Genomic DNA, 17769 nt, shown 5'->3' on the forward strand with positions numbered 1-17769 from the left:
GTGGTTTGCGCTAGGTCGGTTTTGAAAGAGCCAGCTTGTTTACCCACTTCGTCAAGTCTACCTGCAGAATACTCTTGTTACATTTGGTGGAGGTGCTGGGTCATCCCCTTCAGCATCCTGGAACTCCGCATCCGTACGCTACCATCTGCCTTTGCTATAACTAAGGACGCCGGCCCCTCGCGAGCTGCTTCCCCTCCCACACCTGCCGTGTACTCTGGGGTGCTTCGTCAGCGTGATCCTCCAGTCTTCAGTGGCACTGACAGTCACGACGTGGAAGACTGGGTGGCCGAGTATGAATGTGTTAGTGCACACAACAAGTTGGATGACTGTGACAAGCGGACGCACGCCATGTTTTATCTTACCGACGTGGCCAACCTGTGGTTCAAGAACCACAAAGCTGATTTTACCACCTGGTCAGCTTTCGAAGAGACCCTCGTTTCGTTTTTTGGCCAGCCAGCGGTGTGCAAGTTTCGCGCTGAACACAGCCTCCGCGGACAATCTCAACAAATTGGTGAGACCTTCACAAGCTACATTGAGGATGTCATCGGCCTCTGCAGGCGGATGAATGCGTGCATGTCAGAACCTCACAGAACCGAACACATAATGAAAGGCATAGACCATGGGTTCTCAAAGTGGGTTCCGCGGAACCGTGGGGTTCCGCAGGCCCCTGCTCGGGTTCCGCGTCTAGCCACTGATAAATTTTCCGTGGTCCCGCGCTCGCCAATTAAGCTAAAACGCAAACAAGAGTTGCGCTCGATCCACAGAACTTCCATTACCCATGCCCCGACTGTTAGAAGCACTCACAGCGCGTACGGCAGTAAGTGAACTGGCTCAATAAATCCGCAAGCGCTTGTAGCCACCCAACCTTCGAAAACGGGCAGCGCGCCTAAGCTTTCACACTTGAATATCGGAGGCCATAACTTCCCTAAATGCGTATTTCTGCCGTTTGTAGATAGGGTTGGTGCCGATAGCGTGCGCACTGACGTATACGTCGGAGGAATAAAAAAATAAATGTGCGGAGCACCACAAATGCGCGCCACGAAAGAGCAAAAACGGCGCAGTCCGCATCGCCATGGTCCTCAGCGGCAATCGTACACGATTGACTGGCAGCGACGCCGGAATGCTTTGTGCTTATTTGTGCCCTCAAAGCCCGTATTGTTGCGTTAAGTTGCCGTACACCGCGTTTGCGCTAGCCGCGTGCTTCCCTAATGCGTAGTCACACCTCTTGATAGCGTCGATAGCCACCACAGTTTCGTCCAGTGGTTTGGGAAACGAGTTTCGTTTTCACTCGGTGCGCGCGTCGGCTGCGTGCCTTCATAACTGCGTAGTCGCCCTCCATGATCGCGTCGATAGCGACTCCGGATTCGTCCATACTTGTTGCAGCAAATGGTAGTGTCGTTTTGACTTGGTGAGTGCGTCGGCCGCCTGCTTTCTGAACTGCAAGGTCGCCCTCCATGATCACTTCGATAACGGACACGTTTCGTCAGCAGCGGTTGCAGCAAGCAGTAGTTGCGCTTTGACTCAGTGCAGAAATGTCAAAAGATTAAGAGCACCGGCTACATCGCGAAGGACGGACGAGTTGTTGGCGACCAGCTCCCTAGCGAAAAAATAACCGGATGTGCGCGCGGTAGTGAAAAGCGTGTCTGCAGATAAGACGCGCGCCGCGGCCGCGCTGCGAAGGATGTTGCGAGGCCTTCGCCGCTGCTAGCCCTTAATCAGTCATGAGATGACAAGAATTTCAGCTTCCTCACTGCTTTTGTGCAAAATAGGAACAAGATTTGCTGATGCATTCAGTAAATAAAAGTGTGTTGAAGTAGTAAGCATTCGTTTATTATTTTCTTGATACTCTGGATAATTCGACATTAGTTTAATTAGGACATTTTCATTCGGGGGGGGGGGGGGGGGGGGTTCCTTGGCGCTTCATGGAGCTTAGCAGGGTTCCTCGGAAAGAACATGCTTGAGAATCCCTGGCATAGACGATGATGCCTTTCATATGCTCGTGGCCAAAAACTCACAGAGCGTTACTCAAGTTATTGAACTTTGCCAAAGTTTTGACGAGCTGCGTAAACAGCGCATCTCCACACGTTGCCCTGGAATGCAAACGGCTGACCTTTCAGGTTTGGCTCCCTGCAGCGCTGGTATTGACTACACCTCCTTGCTGCCTCAAATTCGACAATATGTACGCGAGGAAGTTGCACGTCAGCTCTCTCTTGTGGCATCGGTCACTGAGCTTCTCCCCACACTTTACCAGTCGCTTCGTCGGGTTATCCAAACGCAAGTTGCTAAGGCCCTCCCGTCCCCCCCTTCGCCGCCGCAAGTTACGGCGCCGCTCACTTATGCTGAGGCCCCTTACCTGATCTCATGCCCAACCGACACAGTCCCATCCAGCCCAGCCACCAACTTCTACACGCCACCAAGTCCGGTACGGCTGGTTTACGGACCGTTCTCGCATCCGGGTCCACCTATAAACGCCTGGCGCAGTCTGGACAACCGGCCAGTGTGCTACGCTTGCGGTATTTCGAGACATGTTACGCGCCTCTGTTGCAGCCGCGGACTCTATTTTTGCGATGGCGCTACCAACTTTAACCATGTCCCTCAACAAGCTACACACCGTCTTACATCTGACGCAATGAACTCGTATTCACGTCGCCCCGGCTTCAGTTCACGCCGACCTCCTTCTCCCCGCCGCCGCTCGCTTTCCCCCATGATTCGCTGTTCCAACCATGCCCAGGAGGAAAACTAACAGCCGCAGTTCCTGAGGCAAGAACTGCGCCGTCGAAATTTGCAAGGCCTCTTTCGCCCCCTAACGAGATTTAGTGTTATAGACGGTGTCGCGACGAACGCTCTTGTTGACACAGGAGCAGCTGTTTGTGTGATTAGTGAGGTTCTCTGCCACAAACTGAACAAAGTGACGACTCCACTTTTTGATATTCGCAGCACGTCAAGCCTTCAGCCACCTGCACCGCTCGTGTTTTAATTCAAGATGCGCTCTACATTGTTGAATTTGTCATCCTTTCTCATGCGTCGCATGATGCAATCCTGGGCTGAGACTTCCTTTCCGCGCATCATGCAGTTGTCGACTGCGCTCGTGCACAATTCGCCTTGTCTCCGTACTGTACCACAACCGTCGATGACCCTCGCCCGTCTACTAAAGTGGTTGTCGCTGCTGATGTAGTCATCCCTGCTGTCTCTGTCGCCTTAGTGTCCGCCACCTGTGACGCTATCCCCAATTCAACTGCACTTTTTGTACCGTCTGAGGAATGTACGCATCGCCAGAACCTTGTCCTACCATTCGCAGTCGTCACACTTGATGATGATTCAGGTGCAGTATACGCGTGCAATCCGTTTCCCTGCCCTTCAACTCTATTACATGGCGAATATATTGGGCGTCTTGACACTTTTGATGCCATCTTTCCGTTTGATGCACCTTGCGATACGACACCACTGCCTATCGATGCCGTCACTTCTGCCTCCTCACCCGACCACGACGTCTTGTTGTGCAGGGTCGATAACGCTCTCCCGCAGGCTCAGCGCACTAAGCTCGTTCAACTCCTTGACCGTTTTCGGGCCTCTTTCGACCTCGTCCAACCGTGTTTGGGGCGCACGTCAGCGGTTCCCCGCACCACATGTGCCTACCATCCTCAGACAAATGGCATGACGGAGCGTTTCAACCGTACCCTTGGAGATATGCTTATGATGTACATGTCCGATGATCACTCCAATCGGGACCGGGTGCTCCCCTTCGTCACGTACGCCTATAACTCTGCGCCACAAGCTACCACCGGCTTCTCTCCTTTCTTTCTTCTATATGGACGTGAACCATCATGTCCATGGACACCATTCTCCCCTACCGACCCGATGTCTCTGAAGCCACGCCTGTTTCCGAAGCGGCTTCTTATGCTGAAGAGTGTCGTCAACTGACTCCTCGTTTTACCGTGCAAGACCAATGTTGCCAAATATCTTGCCATGACGAATCCGCATCTAGCGCCCACTATTCCACCAGGAATGCTAGTTTGGCTCTGGGTCCCGTCCACTACTCCCGGCCTTTCCACCAAGCTTCTCTCAAATTACACAGTCCCTACCGAGTAGTAGAGCAACATCTCCCGTCAACTATATCATCGAGCTGCTCGAGCATCTTGCGACCACCACTGCCGAGGGCGTTAAACATTTCGAGTCGCATGGCTGAAACCGTGCTGCGACCCTCCTGTGCTGTCATTCCCCTAAGTCGCCATGTTGGCTCCTTTCTGCGTGGGGAGTGATTGTACCGGAGCACATCGGCACCAGCTCTGTGCCAGCCAGTGTGGAAGAAGACGTTGACGATCGTGTGGTTTATGCTAGGTCGGTTTTGAACGAGCCAGCTTGTTTAACCGCTTCGTCAAGTCTACCTGCAGAATACTCTTGTTGCAATACATATGTCTTTCTGTTTGGCTCTTTTTTTTTCTACAGACGTGACCCGTGTGAAGTTCACGCGGCCGCCCAATTTCAAGTACTTGTCAGGACAGTGGGTGCGGCTCAGCTGCACGGGCTTCCGTGCCAACGAGTACCACTCTCTGACACTCACGTCGGCCCCGCACGAGAACTACCTGTCTGTGCACGTGAAAGCGCAGGGACCCTGGACGTGGAAGCTGCGCAACTACTTGACCCCCAGCAATCTGCACGAGAGTATGCTGCCCAAGGTGCGTGTGTCCGTCTGCCCTTCAATCTCTTGATGCATCTATTCAAAAGCAGTTTACTTGTATTTTCAAAGGCAGGAGTCTCTAAGGAACGATAACGCTTTGCTTTTAGATTGAAATGCTTGCTTTAAACAACAGGACAGTGAACGGGCAAAGTTATAATTTGTTGAAGGGCACAATGAAGAAAACGACGCTTCAGGCAGTCACCGCAAGTTCCATCTCGTTGCCGTAACACTGGGAATACTGCTGGTCTTTCAAATGCTCTTCGGCTTTGGAACCAACCCTTCTCTGATAACACAGCGACACCGGGGCACAGTCTTGTCAGTTCGTTTGTTCTGTACTATTGGTCTTCAGTTGATGAATCTACCACGTGCAATACGTGAAGAGGGTAGTTGCTGCATGCACTTCATCGCTGTTGGACACTGATGCTTAGCTTATTATACACTGATGCGACAAACCGACCCGACCCTTTGTCCATGAGTCATATAAAAATGCCCTGGATGTCGAGATTGCCTCCGTAGATGTTAGAAAATTTCTGTTACACAACGGCAAGTATGATGCACTCTTGGTATTTTTTTTATGTACACTCTAACAAGGTAACTTGTGAAATAAGTGGGCATTTTCACGAATTTCTGTGTTGACAAATAGAAGAATCATTCCAAGACCTGTGTAGTTTTATTAAATATACACTTCTCTCAGATCATTGCTAGTAATTTCCAAGTAACATTTCAGTTTAAGCAAATTTACCTTGAATATATGTTTACAACATGCCTGAAGTTACACGTTGCAGTTAATGTCGAGTATTACCTCTGCACGTGCAGCGGCTCAAGGAGTTTATGTACAAAATTGGAGCTTGTGAGTACCCGAGATGCAATGTGTAGAGTCGACAGACTCCTATGCATTGCATCTCATGTCCGAGAAGCATGCCATGACGTAGTACTGTGCTGCAGTGATTAAAGCTCTGTGAATTGAATGACTGGTGTAATGCACATTCGTTAAACCAACAATTTTGGAACCCACGCAGCCCAAGTTTGGTGCCATAATCCCAGCGCTCCTGCCAAGTGAACATTTCATATATCTTTTCACTGGCTAGAAATTTAAATTTAGATATGTAGACCGCGTTGATCTATATAGACTATAATAATTCCACTCCAAAAACAGCTTGCTAGTTTTTCTCAATAAACAATAGTAATAGCTGCAAGGACGTTGCTCAATTAACCCCATACCGCATAGTAATGATACGGATAGGAAAACTTCTAGGTGAAACAGTATTGAAAAGAAACAGAATTCTACATATTCACCGAGAATGTATATTCTGTTTAGCAATAAAATACATAGCAAACTTCACCACTGAAAAATAATTTCCCAGTTATATTTCCCTTTAAAAAGCACGGCAGCACAAGGTGCAAAAGGTTCCTAAATGAACGTTTTCCCCCCTTTTTTTCACATTTTAGACACTTAATATCAGCGCGCAAAAGCATCACGATGTTTACTTATTATTGCAATGAGGCTGATGCAGCCAGTAATTGAAACCGCGACTTCGTGCTCATCAGTACAACATCTACCAGTCATCATTCAGCCATCAGTCAATGTCTATCAGGCGGCTTAGTGGATTTACTGATAGTTGCACACAAATTTCATGTGGCATAGCCCTTAAGACTCTTGTATAAATGAAACGTAAAGTAAATTCGTGAAAGGGAAAATTATCAGACTGTAGCACAAAGGCACCTTTGTACGACAGTCAGGGTGTTCTGAAGGACGATTCGAGTGTAAGACTAGAAAAATAAAATTACTTGAACCCTAATGACGCAACTGTCCTTTTCTATTTTTTGCCATGGTTGCCTCGCAGCGTAGACATTAATTTAAACGAAAGCACGGAGGCCCTCCTCATTCCAAAATTGCAGTTGTGGCTTCACGAACTTATCGTCGAGCAGCCAGAACCTGTCTCATCCGTTCATGGCTTGGCAGCTCTTAGAATCCTTTCTCGAGTATCCCTCGTCCTTGGCTTGGCATCTCCTTTTCAGCTCTTGATAAAAAGTTGTCGCAGTTTCACCTGAAAGGCGAAGCATCAATTGCGATAGCAAACTTGTAGAGAGCTATACGGAGTAATGATATTAGCTTTATCAGCTGTATAAACTTGGACATGCAGCAGCATTGGCAACACGCAGAACTGTTGTCGACGCCATCGGCGTTTTGCCCGCGTTCGCTCAAAATGCGTGCGGCGTTGGTGACTGTTGCCGGAGCCTCTTGTATAAATAGGCACTTGGTGCCGCAGCTAAACGTCGCCTCCCTTTCCTCCCCCTCCCCCACGGCCTCTCGCGCGTCGGAAGAAGGCGCGTTTGCTCTACATATATGGTGATTGTAAAGGAAAAAAGAGACGCCTACTTCTGCAGCCCTTAAGCGAGCACGGCGCAGAACGCGCGTTTGTTCTTCGCCGTGCGTTCACTCCCCGTGAAAGATGCGCCCCTCGCGCCCTTTCACTCGCACATACAGCGCTCGGCGCGCGGCGACGATTTCATCTCCAAATGGCGTCATACAGAACCTCACGGCGAAAAATCTGCTTTTGAGTGTCCATATAATGCTATCGCAATAAAATAATAATTTTTTATGAGGTTTACATCCTTCTCATAGCGGTGTCGTCACATGGGCAGGTTTTAAGCTGATTGTGCCTGATTACTTTTGATCACCATTGGCTCCTTTCTGCGAGCTTGAGCAGAGGAGCTAATCGCAATCGCACACTGCGATCTCTGTCGGGCTCGATCGTAATGAAAAATGGCTGTATGACACTTAGTAGCCCACTTAGTATTTATGATGTTGCTTTCATTACTATACATGTGTCAAATATTTAGAGCACTAAACTGAGTAGCGCGGATTGACATTGGATACGTACCTGGCATTTCACTCGCTTCCTGTTTGCACGCCACGCGGTACGGTTGGAGGGGCCGTCGGTGGCGGGAACCAGGTACTGGTACAAGTTTGAAATTGCCGTCATGGTGGGTGGTGGCATAGGCGTTACACCGTATGCCTCTATACCTCACGACCTTGTCTTCGGCACTTCCACGAACCGCTACTCGGGAGTCGCTGCAAGAAGTGCGTACATATAGATGTTTGCATGTCTGCTGGGCCAACACGATCTGTAGACTCTAAGGCTTTACAAAAAGACGCAGGTTTCGCCCGAAAGGCGAAGCATGGATTGTGATAGCAAATTCGTAGACAGCATAACAAGTAAGAATAATAGTTTGTATTGGTCGTGTAAACTGGGAAATATTCGCTTGCTAACAAAATTAACAAGCATGGTGTCCGCATGCACAGGCAAGCATGAAACACATCACACTTGATGACCGCGGACACTCGCTGTCAAAACGCTGGCGTAAGGAAGCACGGCAGCCACAGCGAGCGAAATGACCTTCGTGCTGTCTATCGCTTCAATGCAAATTGACCAGAACACTGCACAAACAAAGGTATGAGCCGCATGCAGATCGCTTTCAAAACAATGCGCGTGCGCCCGCGCAAAGAACGCAGCTGGTGCCTGAGTAGAACGCCACCGCCCCTCCCTACCACGCTGCCTCCCCGCTTCTTTTTCTTCTTTCTGGTGTTTTACGTGCCAAAACCAGTTCTGATTATAAGGCAGGCCATAGTGGAGGGCTCCGGATTAATGTTGACCACCTGGGGTTCTGTAACGCAACGCAAGCACACGGGTATTTCTCTCCCTGCATGCGCCAGATTGAGCCGCGATCGTCGGTTCCCCATGCACGCTGTCGCGAAATATGCAGTTGCTGTTGCAAAACAACGCCGCCACTCCCCTCCCTTTCATTCCCCCACGGCCTCTCGCGCAACGGGAGACGGCGTGTTTCCTGTACGCTTCCCTCTCTTGAGCGCACCAGATTGAGCCGCGATCGTCGGTTCCCCATGCGCGCTGTCGCGAAATATGCAGTTTCTGTTGCAAAACAACGCCGCCACCCCCCCTCCCTTTCATTCCCCCACGGCCTCTCGCGCAACGGGAGACGGCGTGTTTCCTGTAGCTTCCCTCTCTTGAGCGTGCAGATTTAGCCGCGATCGGGTTCCCCATGCGCGCTGTCGCGAAATATGCAGTTGCTGTTGCAAACAACGTCGCCACCACCCCCTCCCTTTCATTCCCCACGGCCTCTCGCGCAAGGGAGACGGCGTGTTTCCTGTACGCTTCCCTCTCTTGAGCGCCAGATTTAGCCGCGATCGTCGGTTCCCCATGCGCGCTGTCGCGAAATATGCAGTTGCTGTTGGAAAACAACGCCGCCACCCCCCCCCCTCCCTTTCATTCCACCACGGCCTCTCGTGCAACGGGAGAAGGAGTGTTTCCTGTACGCTGCCCTCTCTTGAGCGCACCAGATTTAGCTGCGATCGTCGGTTCCCCATGCGCGCTGTCGCGAAATATGCAGTTGCTGTTGGAAAACAATGCCGCCACCCCCCCTCCCTTTCATTCCACCACGGCCTCTCGCGCAACGGGAGACGACGTGTTTACTGTACGCTTCCCTCTCTTGAGCGCGCCAGATTTAGCCACGATCGTCGGTTCCCCATGCGCGCTGTCGCGAAATATGCAGTTGCTGTTGGAAAACAACGCCGCCACCCCCCCCCCCTCCCTTTCATTCCACCACGGCCTCTCGTGCAACGGGAGAAGGCGTGTTTCCTGTACGCTTCCTTCTCTTGAGCGCACCAGATTGAGCCGCGATCGTCGGTTCCCCATGCGCGCTGTCGTGAAATACGCAGTTGCTGCAGGTTGGAAAACAATGCCTCAACCCCCCTCCCTTTCATTCACCCACGGCCTCTCGCGCAACAGGACACGGCGTGTTTCCTGTACGCTTCCCTCTCGAGCGCATCTGATTCAGTCGCGATCGTCGCCTCCCCTCGGACCCTTTCTCTCGCACATGCAACATACGGCGCGCGGCAACGATTTTATCGTGGTTGGAATTTATACGGAATTTCACGGCGATGACGACGGGACGGCAGTAGTGCCCCTGGAGTTCCCATATAGTTTCTATCACCAATAGAAGGGAACGCACTATGAAAATAAATCTCCACCAATACGAACCATGGAATAATAAAAAAAAACAAATATATTTACAATGCAGAAAAGTGACGATGACCACGCGCAATACAACTTAACTAAGCTGCAGGAATACTCTTCATTAGTGTAACTCTACTCGCTATAGTTCATCATAATTCACTGAAGTGCTTTGCGCACTGACACCTTTCGTACATAGTCGTGACTGCGGGTGTCATCCGTGACTGCAGGTGTCATCCGGTCTTTGCTAACACAGCTGTGCTCTGTTCAGACACCCAGATTAAGGAGTCGCATGAATGAATGAGTGCTTATTTTATAAGAAAATAAGACTTAGAATGTGTTAGCCAGCTGTGAAAATCGCTGCAGGAAAGCGAAGTCGCTTTGATAGATTTGGACTAAGGAGGTCAGACATCTATCTGGTGCCTAGCAACGTGGTTGTTTTTATTTATTTGTTTCTTTATTTTTTTTTGTTTTTAACAGCGAAGCTGTTCTAAGTCGACCCTTCGCTGTCTGTCCAGCGTCATGCAGGTCACATGACCAGGAGAGGATGAGAGCCGCGCCTGGGGAGGGCAGGTCACGTGACCAGCAGAGGAGGAGAGGCGTGCTGGGGGAGGAGGCGACTAGGTAGAGGCCGCGCTGGGTGCGAGTAGTAGAGGCGATGGGTATAAGAGAAGGTGTTTCTCTGCGGCGCACCCTTTCGGATAACGAACGCACATCGCAGCTGGCCTGCTATACGGCTATGGGAAGATCACGAGTAGTGCACACTCCTGAGAAGAGGCTGCCTCCCGCGAGCGTCAGCGAGAGTTGGCTCGTGAATGGGCTTGTAGCTTGATCTAATTAAGAGCGCGCAAAAAAGGGGCGGCACAAATTGCACGCGAAAAAAAGCAGGCCAAAACACACAGAGAACCTCACGCGAAAAAAAAAAAAAGAAAAACACACTGAGAGAACCGCACATATGTAGCATCACCAACAAGGCAACGCGCAGAGCTGCTGCCGACGCCGTCCGCATTTCCTGTGCCACACCGAACGCGCGTGGTGTCTGTGACTGCAGCCGATGCCTCTGGTGGCGGCTCGGCAGGTTTCGACCAAAGAACATAACACTCATCGAGTAGCGTCGAAAGTTGCTGCCTCTTCTCGCCTCGCAACGTTTCAATATAATTTCCTGTTGTAGATCTGTGTTTACTTGTGTTTACGCAATTGCATCACGTGCAACACATACACATGTAACACCGGTGTAACTAACACAGCTTTGCTGTTCGACCATCTCACAGAGTTTATGAAACCTTTTTATAAACTTGATAAACTTCATGTTTATGAACCTATGTTTTTGTTTTTTACAGGTATACTTCATGTGGATTGTCCCTCGCATCGGCACTTCGAGTGGTTCATCGACGTTCTCAGAGACGTAGAAAGAAAGGACGTCACCAATGTTCTGGAAATCCATATTTTTATAACGCAGTTTTTCCACAAGTTTGACCTGAGAACCACTATGCTGGTAAGCTTGCTGTAGCATTGCAAGGGTGCTAAAGCTTCAGGTGGCCGTATACATACGCAACTTTGAGAATGTGGCAGCACCAGACATGCAGACGGCAGCAGCAGTCTTGTGCTGACATCGCGTTATTCTATTTTCAAACCACAGCCAGTCAGAAACGTCATTGTGTTACATCAATTCTTTCGTCGAAGCAATAGCTAGAATACATTGATGATTTTGTTGTAGCATACATCTTATGCTGACAGCTATGTACGCTTTGCCAATCACTGAAACAGAGTTGTTCGCTGATGTAACTAAAAGCACCACGTGGGGTCACTAGTCTTGCTGTTCCGTCACCGCCTCTAGCAGTTGGGTAAATACGTGCATGGAAGAGCTGCAACTCCCGGTGTTGTTTTGTTCTTGTAGAAGAAAAATGAAAAAATGTTGTTGCTTTCATTTGCCAAACGTTCTGTATTGTCGTGAAAAAAATTTGTTTTACAATTTGTAGCCTATTTGCATGAATTAAGCCTACTAAGCAATCAACCCACGGGCAATAGTTTGAGTGATATGCAGGCGATTAATTCGTGGCAGCATTCTGTCCTATGGCCCCGTTATACCTTGCTCGACTTCGATATTGCAATAATGTGGCTGTGTGGGCGTGTGTTTGTAAGACATGACAAAAAAAGCTTAAGCGCACAACCAGATGAGGACGATGAAAGAAGGTGGGAGACACACAAGCGCTAACTTGCAACAATTTATTGTGATATAAAGGCATTTTGTGGCCGCACATCACGCAAGCGCAGCTAGCAAAACAAGCAGTGACGATGCAAGTATTCTAATTCCTTCAAAAACAAGGCAATCGACTGCTTGAACACAGTTATCCCCTAAAGTGTCAATCATCTCTGACTATAATTTGAGGCGTCAATTGGCAGCTACTTCTCATGACGATGGTGCATTCTCGATAGATTGGCACGCAGCTCAATTTTACACCGGAGTCTGCGCTTTGACTGGAAGTGGAAACAGCACTAGGACCATCACTAGATTCACACTTACTGCATTGCACATCAAGAAACCCTCTGCACTTGTTCCTCACATTTCTACGTTCACGAGGCGATCATTTGCACACACCTCCCACTTTGACCTATACAAATCTTACCACAAGAAATCGGTAGACTATATGCGATTGACTCCGCACATTTGGCGAACTTGTCCTTGTGCTTCTTATTGCACCCAAGCTGTGAGAATATGACACACAGGCACACGCACATATACACATACCGCACCACACATATATATATATGTTTGTGTGTGTTTGATACTCAGCCTCGCAGTTGATAGTAGCACTGATTCAGCGCATCAAAGGGGATACTGTCACACTTGTATAAATCCGACTGTGCGCATTTTTTATTGGTCCGATATCTAGCTGCAGACGAAATTTCTTTGACTTCGTTATACTAAAAAAACATCACCTTCCAGAAATCTCCATTTTCCATGCGACTTTCTCAAGCTCATGCCTTATATACTGATTTCTTTTTTTTTCAGTATATTTGTGAAAACCACTTCCAGAGGGTCTCTAACAGGAGTATGTCACTGGTCCTGAAGGCGATCAATCATTTGGAAGGCCTGATATGTCTGCCTTCCTGAAGTTCGTGCAGCAGCAGCACTCCTATGTAAGCCACCTTTTCTTACCTTTCTTTTCATTTATAAGTAAAGCTAAGTAACAGAGCTTCACAGATCTTTGTTTACATACCCAGCTATAGCTGGGTATGCAAACAAAGATCTATCTTGGAGAAAAAAGTGATTGGTTCTTCTTTATGACTCTAAGCAATTCTGACATATGCGCCACCTCCGTTGACGAAATCATGTGAAGCTTACCGCCTATAATATGTATAATTTGCAGATAAATAAGATGCCTTGCTGAATAATTTGTTGTTCAATATAAAAACATGATAAAAAGGGATATACATTTCTTGGGATTTTGGTCGCTTGTGGGTCCCTCTCAGCGGCGTTTGAGAGTATTCGGCCAATGGCTGCTTTGAAGTCAGGAGTTGCGGTTCTTGTGTGGAGCTTGGAGATTGCTTCACCAACACTAGTGTATGGGATGTCATCTCGGGCTCTGGCAGTGATGGTGTGGTGCCGGATGCCGAAACAGAGTCCGAGACCCACGGCGGGAAAAGTAGCTTGCAACCGGGGTCTACAGCGGGGCAGGCCAGAAGCCTGTCGGCCAAAACATTGTTGGGTGCAGCTGCAGCGGCGAGATCATGCTGCTCCTGAGCCTCGTGGAGTTGCAGTCGCAGAAGATCGGCTGGTGTAGACGCTATGTCGAATTAGGAGCAGTGGTCACCATCGCTTCACACTGTCTTCGGTAGAGCGATGGCGACACCCAGTGAGCCGGTGTCTGCGGTTGGGCAGCCTGCGCCCCTATCTGTCCAGGCATGCTAGGCACAATGCCGCGTCAATATGGTGCACTTCAGGAAGCTCCGGCAGCAGAGCAGTGCTGGCCGGGCTCGTCACAGACATACGGAGCGGCCGAAAACAGCAATCAGAGCTACACTACAGTCAGGCCAGGACCGCTGCTTGATGCTTCGTGTTGTCCCATGCCCTGCAATCATTTTGCGGCAACCAGCCATCTTTGTGTGGTCTGGCCAGGCATGACGATCACCCAAGGCATTTAGGTTGCGAACCAAAGAGTGGCATCTCTTGAAAACCGCGAAATGCCAGTATTTCCACGAACGCCGGCTGCTGGTAGTTGCATCGCGGCAGCCTCACTCCGCCATGCTGCCTGTCCAGCGGTCTGAGGAAGCAGGAGCGGTGGCCGCGGCAGAGCGGTCTTTGCGGTAGTCATGGCAGCCAGTTCTACCACCAAGATGCATCGACGGCACACCTTGGTGGCTTGGAGGCTCGAAGTAGTGCCTGGGAGGATATCCTCGCCAAGGAAGCGTAGACAGCATTCCCAGGCAGGACGCAAACTGCTGACGGATGCGAAGGAGCTCGTCATAAGCTAGAGCTGGTGTGTCAGCGTGGCGATGGCTTGGACGAGGTTATCGGTACACGTCCTGCCCTAAGAGCGCAGTGAAGCTAGACGCCATCCCCGGGACGGTGCGGTGGGTATTTGCGACCGCGCCTGCAGTCCGAGCGCTGTGAGCGTAGGAGCGTCATATATATAAGTAACTGGATTTTTCAATGGCCAAGCGTATTTAGGAAATCAGAAGCACAACTTCGCGGTTATCTTAGGTTTAATATTTTCCCAACAGTTTCGGTCGGTGGACCCACCCTTGAAAAAGGTCGGTCCACCGACCGAAACTGTTGGGAAAATATTAAACCTAAGATAACCGCGAAGTTGTGCTTCTGATTTTCCTATATATATATAATATATATATATATATATATATATATATATATATATACGCATTAGGTTTGTGTAATGTTTGCGTTTGCGTCTCTTACTAAGGATGAGGCATTCAAGCGAAATGTACAACCGGCAGATACATATATTTCTGTTACAATTGCCTGTGCGATCAATTATTAAGTGATGCTTAAAAATTAACACTTTCTATAACATTCCGGCATTCTGTACTTGCAGAGTAGAAGTCAGCTATTACGTGAATGAAAACAATGTCCTAGAAACAATGTGATGCATGAACCAAGTTTCAATCAGAACTTGTTGCTGGGTGAGTTGGCACGTCTCAATGACAGCCTGATGAGGCGCAAGTACATTGCAATCTACAGCGAACATAAATAGGAGACAGACAAACAGGTAGTGGCGCTCCGTTTATCTCCTTATATTAAGACTTAGGCGCCCGTTCCTGCATTGAGCGTTGGCGTAACCGAGCGAACGAGCAAGCGAAGAGATGAATGATGCGACACGCGGAGCATGAGATGAAAGACGCGAGCCGCGAATGGCAGAGAGTAATGAGAACGGCCCTTTCAGTGGACAGCCTGCGGGAAACTGGTGACAAGCGGACCCGCCTAACGCTCGATGCGTACTCGTATCTGGTTCTCAGCGGACCGTTCCGTTTCGTACTATCTGCTTGCGTCAGATTTTGCTCGTGTGCTTGTTTCGTTTGCTTGTGCTTGGTTCGTTTGCTTGGGTTTGGTCTCGTTCGCCGCTTGGTTTCGATTGCCATGATTTCGATAGTTTTTTACAATGATGAGTCAGAACGATACGTCCTGATGGGAAAGGTTTTTGGAGAGAATACCACCATATCCGATTCTGTTACGACAAGACGGACCCGAATACAAGGATGCGAACCCAGTACAATCATGCTTGAATTTCGAACGCGGTGACACCGCAACACAAGACAGCACACCAACATGATTGTTGATCAGTGGCAGCGATGTCGTCATCTTCATAAGAAATTACTCTCCTTAAGAACGAAAGACCGCAAATGCATCGCCGACCTGTCAGCAGATGAAAAAGAAAGCATGCGGCATCTCGCAGCTACAGAGAGGAGGCGAGATCTCGTGACTGCCTCGGCGGCTCGCCGCCAGTTGGTGTGGCCACTCCTGCTGCAGTGGGGCTTGTGCAGCGACGAGTAGCGCGCGTCGTCTGTTCACTGATGACGCCATCGATAAGGTATGCGGCGAGCCCGCCAAAACAAAGCGCTGCATGAGCGGAGGTCTGTCTGCGGCGGTTGCTGTGAATCGCCCCCATGTGTCAACCCACGCACTGCCTTTCGCGATCTCTCGATTGGCGAGGCAGTCGTGCCCCACTTCGCTCCGTGTGCAATGTGACGCACGAGACAGATTGTCTGTGCCAGCCAAAATATCGTGAAACGAAAACACGTATAGAGTTGCGCTCAAATTTCGCGTTAAGGAGTACCGTAATCGTCGCTGAATTTCTTTCTTCTTGGTACATTACATGTTAAAGTGTTTGCGCCCCTTCAGGCAGTTATCAGATTTCAGTATACGGACACAATCTGCACTCGAAAATGTGTCGCTCCAGTTAGTCTTCTTGGGCTGCAGAGGAGTGCTCAGAGTCGCTTCTTATCCTGGGACACAAAACATTTTCAGCAACATATTGTTACGCACGAAGGAGACCGTTTATCACCCTTATGGCTGAAGGGGGCCACTTATTTTAGGTCGCGAAGGTGAGCTCAAGAGCGGTGAGCTGGTTGAGGAACTCAATGGCATTTCGGCATTTTCCAAATCGGGACCGCAAGCACATTCACTGGTATTGGTTTTTGTCACGCATCTGTGCAACATTCCTCTCATCGCAGACGAAGCTCGCCGGGCAAGTCAATCCATTTATCTTAACGTGAACACTTTCAAGCGGGCTACATGAACCACTTGGTTCTTGGCAGCTCTTCTACCACTCGCCGTGAGGCGAGCTATGGTATAGACGAGCTCCGTGAGTTTGTTAATAATAACAAACGGTTCGTTATAGGTGGCCAAATGCTTTTGGCATAACCCGCGTTTCCATACTAAATCACCAGGGCAATAGGTTACCGGACGGTGGCGAATGTTGTATAGTGTGCTTTTGATCTGTCCTGGGATACCAAAGTGCGTAAACGAGCAATACGGCGCACCTCTTCGGCAAGGCAGAGGGTCTCGGCGACAGTGGGATTTTCGTGACTACAGAAAGGGAAAACAATGTCGATTGTGTACCGGGGTGGCCGTGCGTACAGCAGGAAGAAAGGGTTTCTTCACCTTTTATCACGTACGCGTTCAACACCGCGTGCTTAGCGGTGTTGAATGCATACGTGATAGAAGGCAGTACGTCATCCCAGTTCTTGTGGTCGTATGGAACATACATGGATAGCATGTTTATAATTGTTCAGTTGGTGCGCTCCGTAAGGCCATTTGTTTGTGGATGGTATGGTGTCGAGTGACGCAAGTGGGTTTCACACAAACGAAGGAGCTTCTCTATGACATCCGTTACAAGTTTTTCGGCCACGGTCGCTGATGATCATGTGAGGTGGATCATGTTGGAGAATGACATATTGCAGCAGGAATGTTGAAACATCAGTGGCAGTTGTGGAGGGCACGGCTACCATCTTGCAGTATAGTGTGAGGTAGTCGACGCAAACAATTATCCGATGATTGCCCCTGACTGATTTTGCAAAAGGGCCCACGAAGTCAATGCCCACTTGTTGGAAAGGCGTGCTTGGAGGTGCTATCGGCTGCAGGAGACCAGCTGGAGCAGTAGACGGCCGTTTGTGGCACTGGCACTGCATGCAGCTGGCCACATACGTCTCAACAGACTGTCAAATCCAGGTCAATAAAAGCGTTCCTTAATCCGGGAGAGCATCCTCGCTGAACCCTAAATGCCCAGAAGTAGGGTTGTCATGCTTAGTACTCAGAATCGCTGTGCGAAGGCTCTCCGGCACCACTAGGAGAAAATGTGCGCCAGTGCTGGAAAAGTTCTTATGCAAGAGTTCATCACGTGCTCGGAAATGGTGTGCTGTAGTAGAGGTGGTCGTAGCGGTGAAGAGCAGTGTTAATGTAGTGTCCTTTCGCTGTTCGGCTTTGAAGCAGTCGAAGTCTGGGAAATTTGGTGACATAGAAGCCACAAGGGGATCGAAGTCGTCAGTGTCACTGTCCATAGTTCCAAGTGGCATACGCGAGAGGCAGTTCGCGTCAGCGTG

The 17769-nt window shown here is 49.5% G+C and overlaps 1 protein-coding gene across 1 annotated transcript in view; it reads left to right on the top strand.

The window, feature by feature from the left end:
* Positions 1–17769, top strand: part of LOC119443215 (dual oxidase-like) — an 89271-nt gene that overhangs the window by 45809 nt on the left and 25693 nt on the right. The window contains 6 exon segments of the mRNA XM_037708374.2: positions 4447–4688; positions 7613–7765; positions 11052–11064; positions 11067–11206; positions 12725–12794; positions 12797–12852. Of these exon segments, the coding sequence (XP_037564302.1) occupies positions 4447–4688; positions 7613–7765; positions 11052–11064; positions 11067–11206; positions 12725–12794; positions 12797–12852 (674 nt within the window).

The sequence above is a fragment of the Dermacentor silvarum genome, chromosome 2, assembly GCF_013339745.2.
Source record: "Dermacentor silvarum isolate Dsil-2018 chromosome 2, BIME_Dsil_1.4, whole genome shotgun sequence".
Lineage (NCBI taxonomy): Eukaryota > Metazoa > Arthropoda > Arachnida > Ixodida > Ixodidae > Dermacentor > Dermacentor silvarum.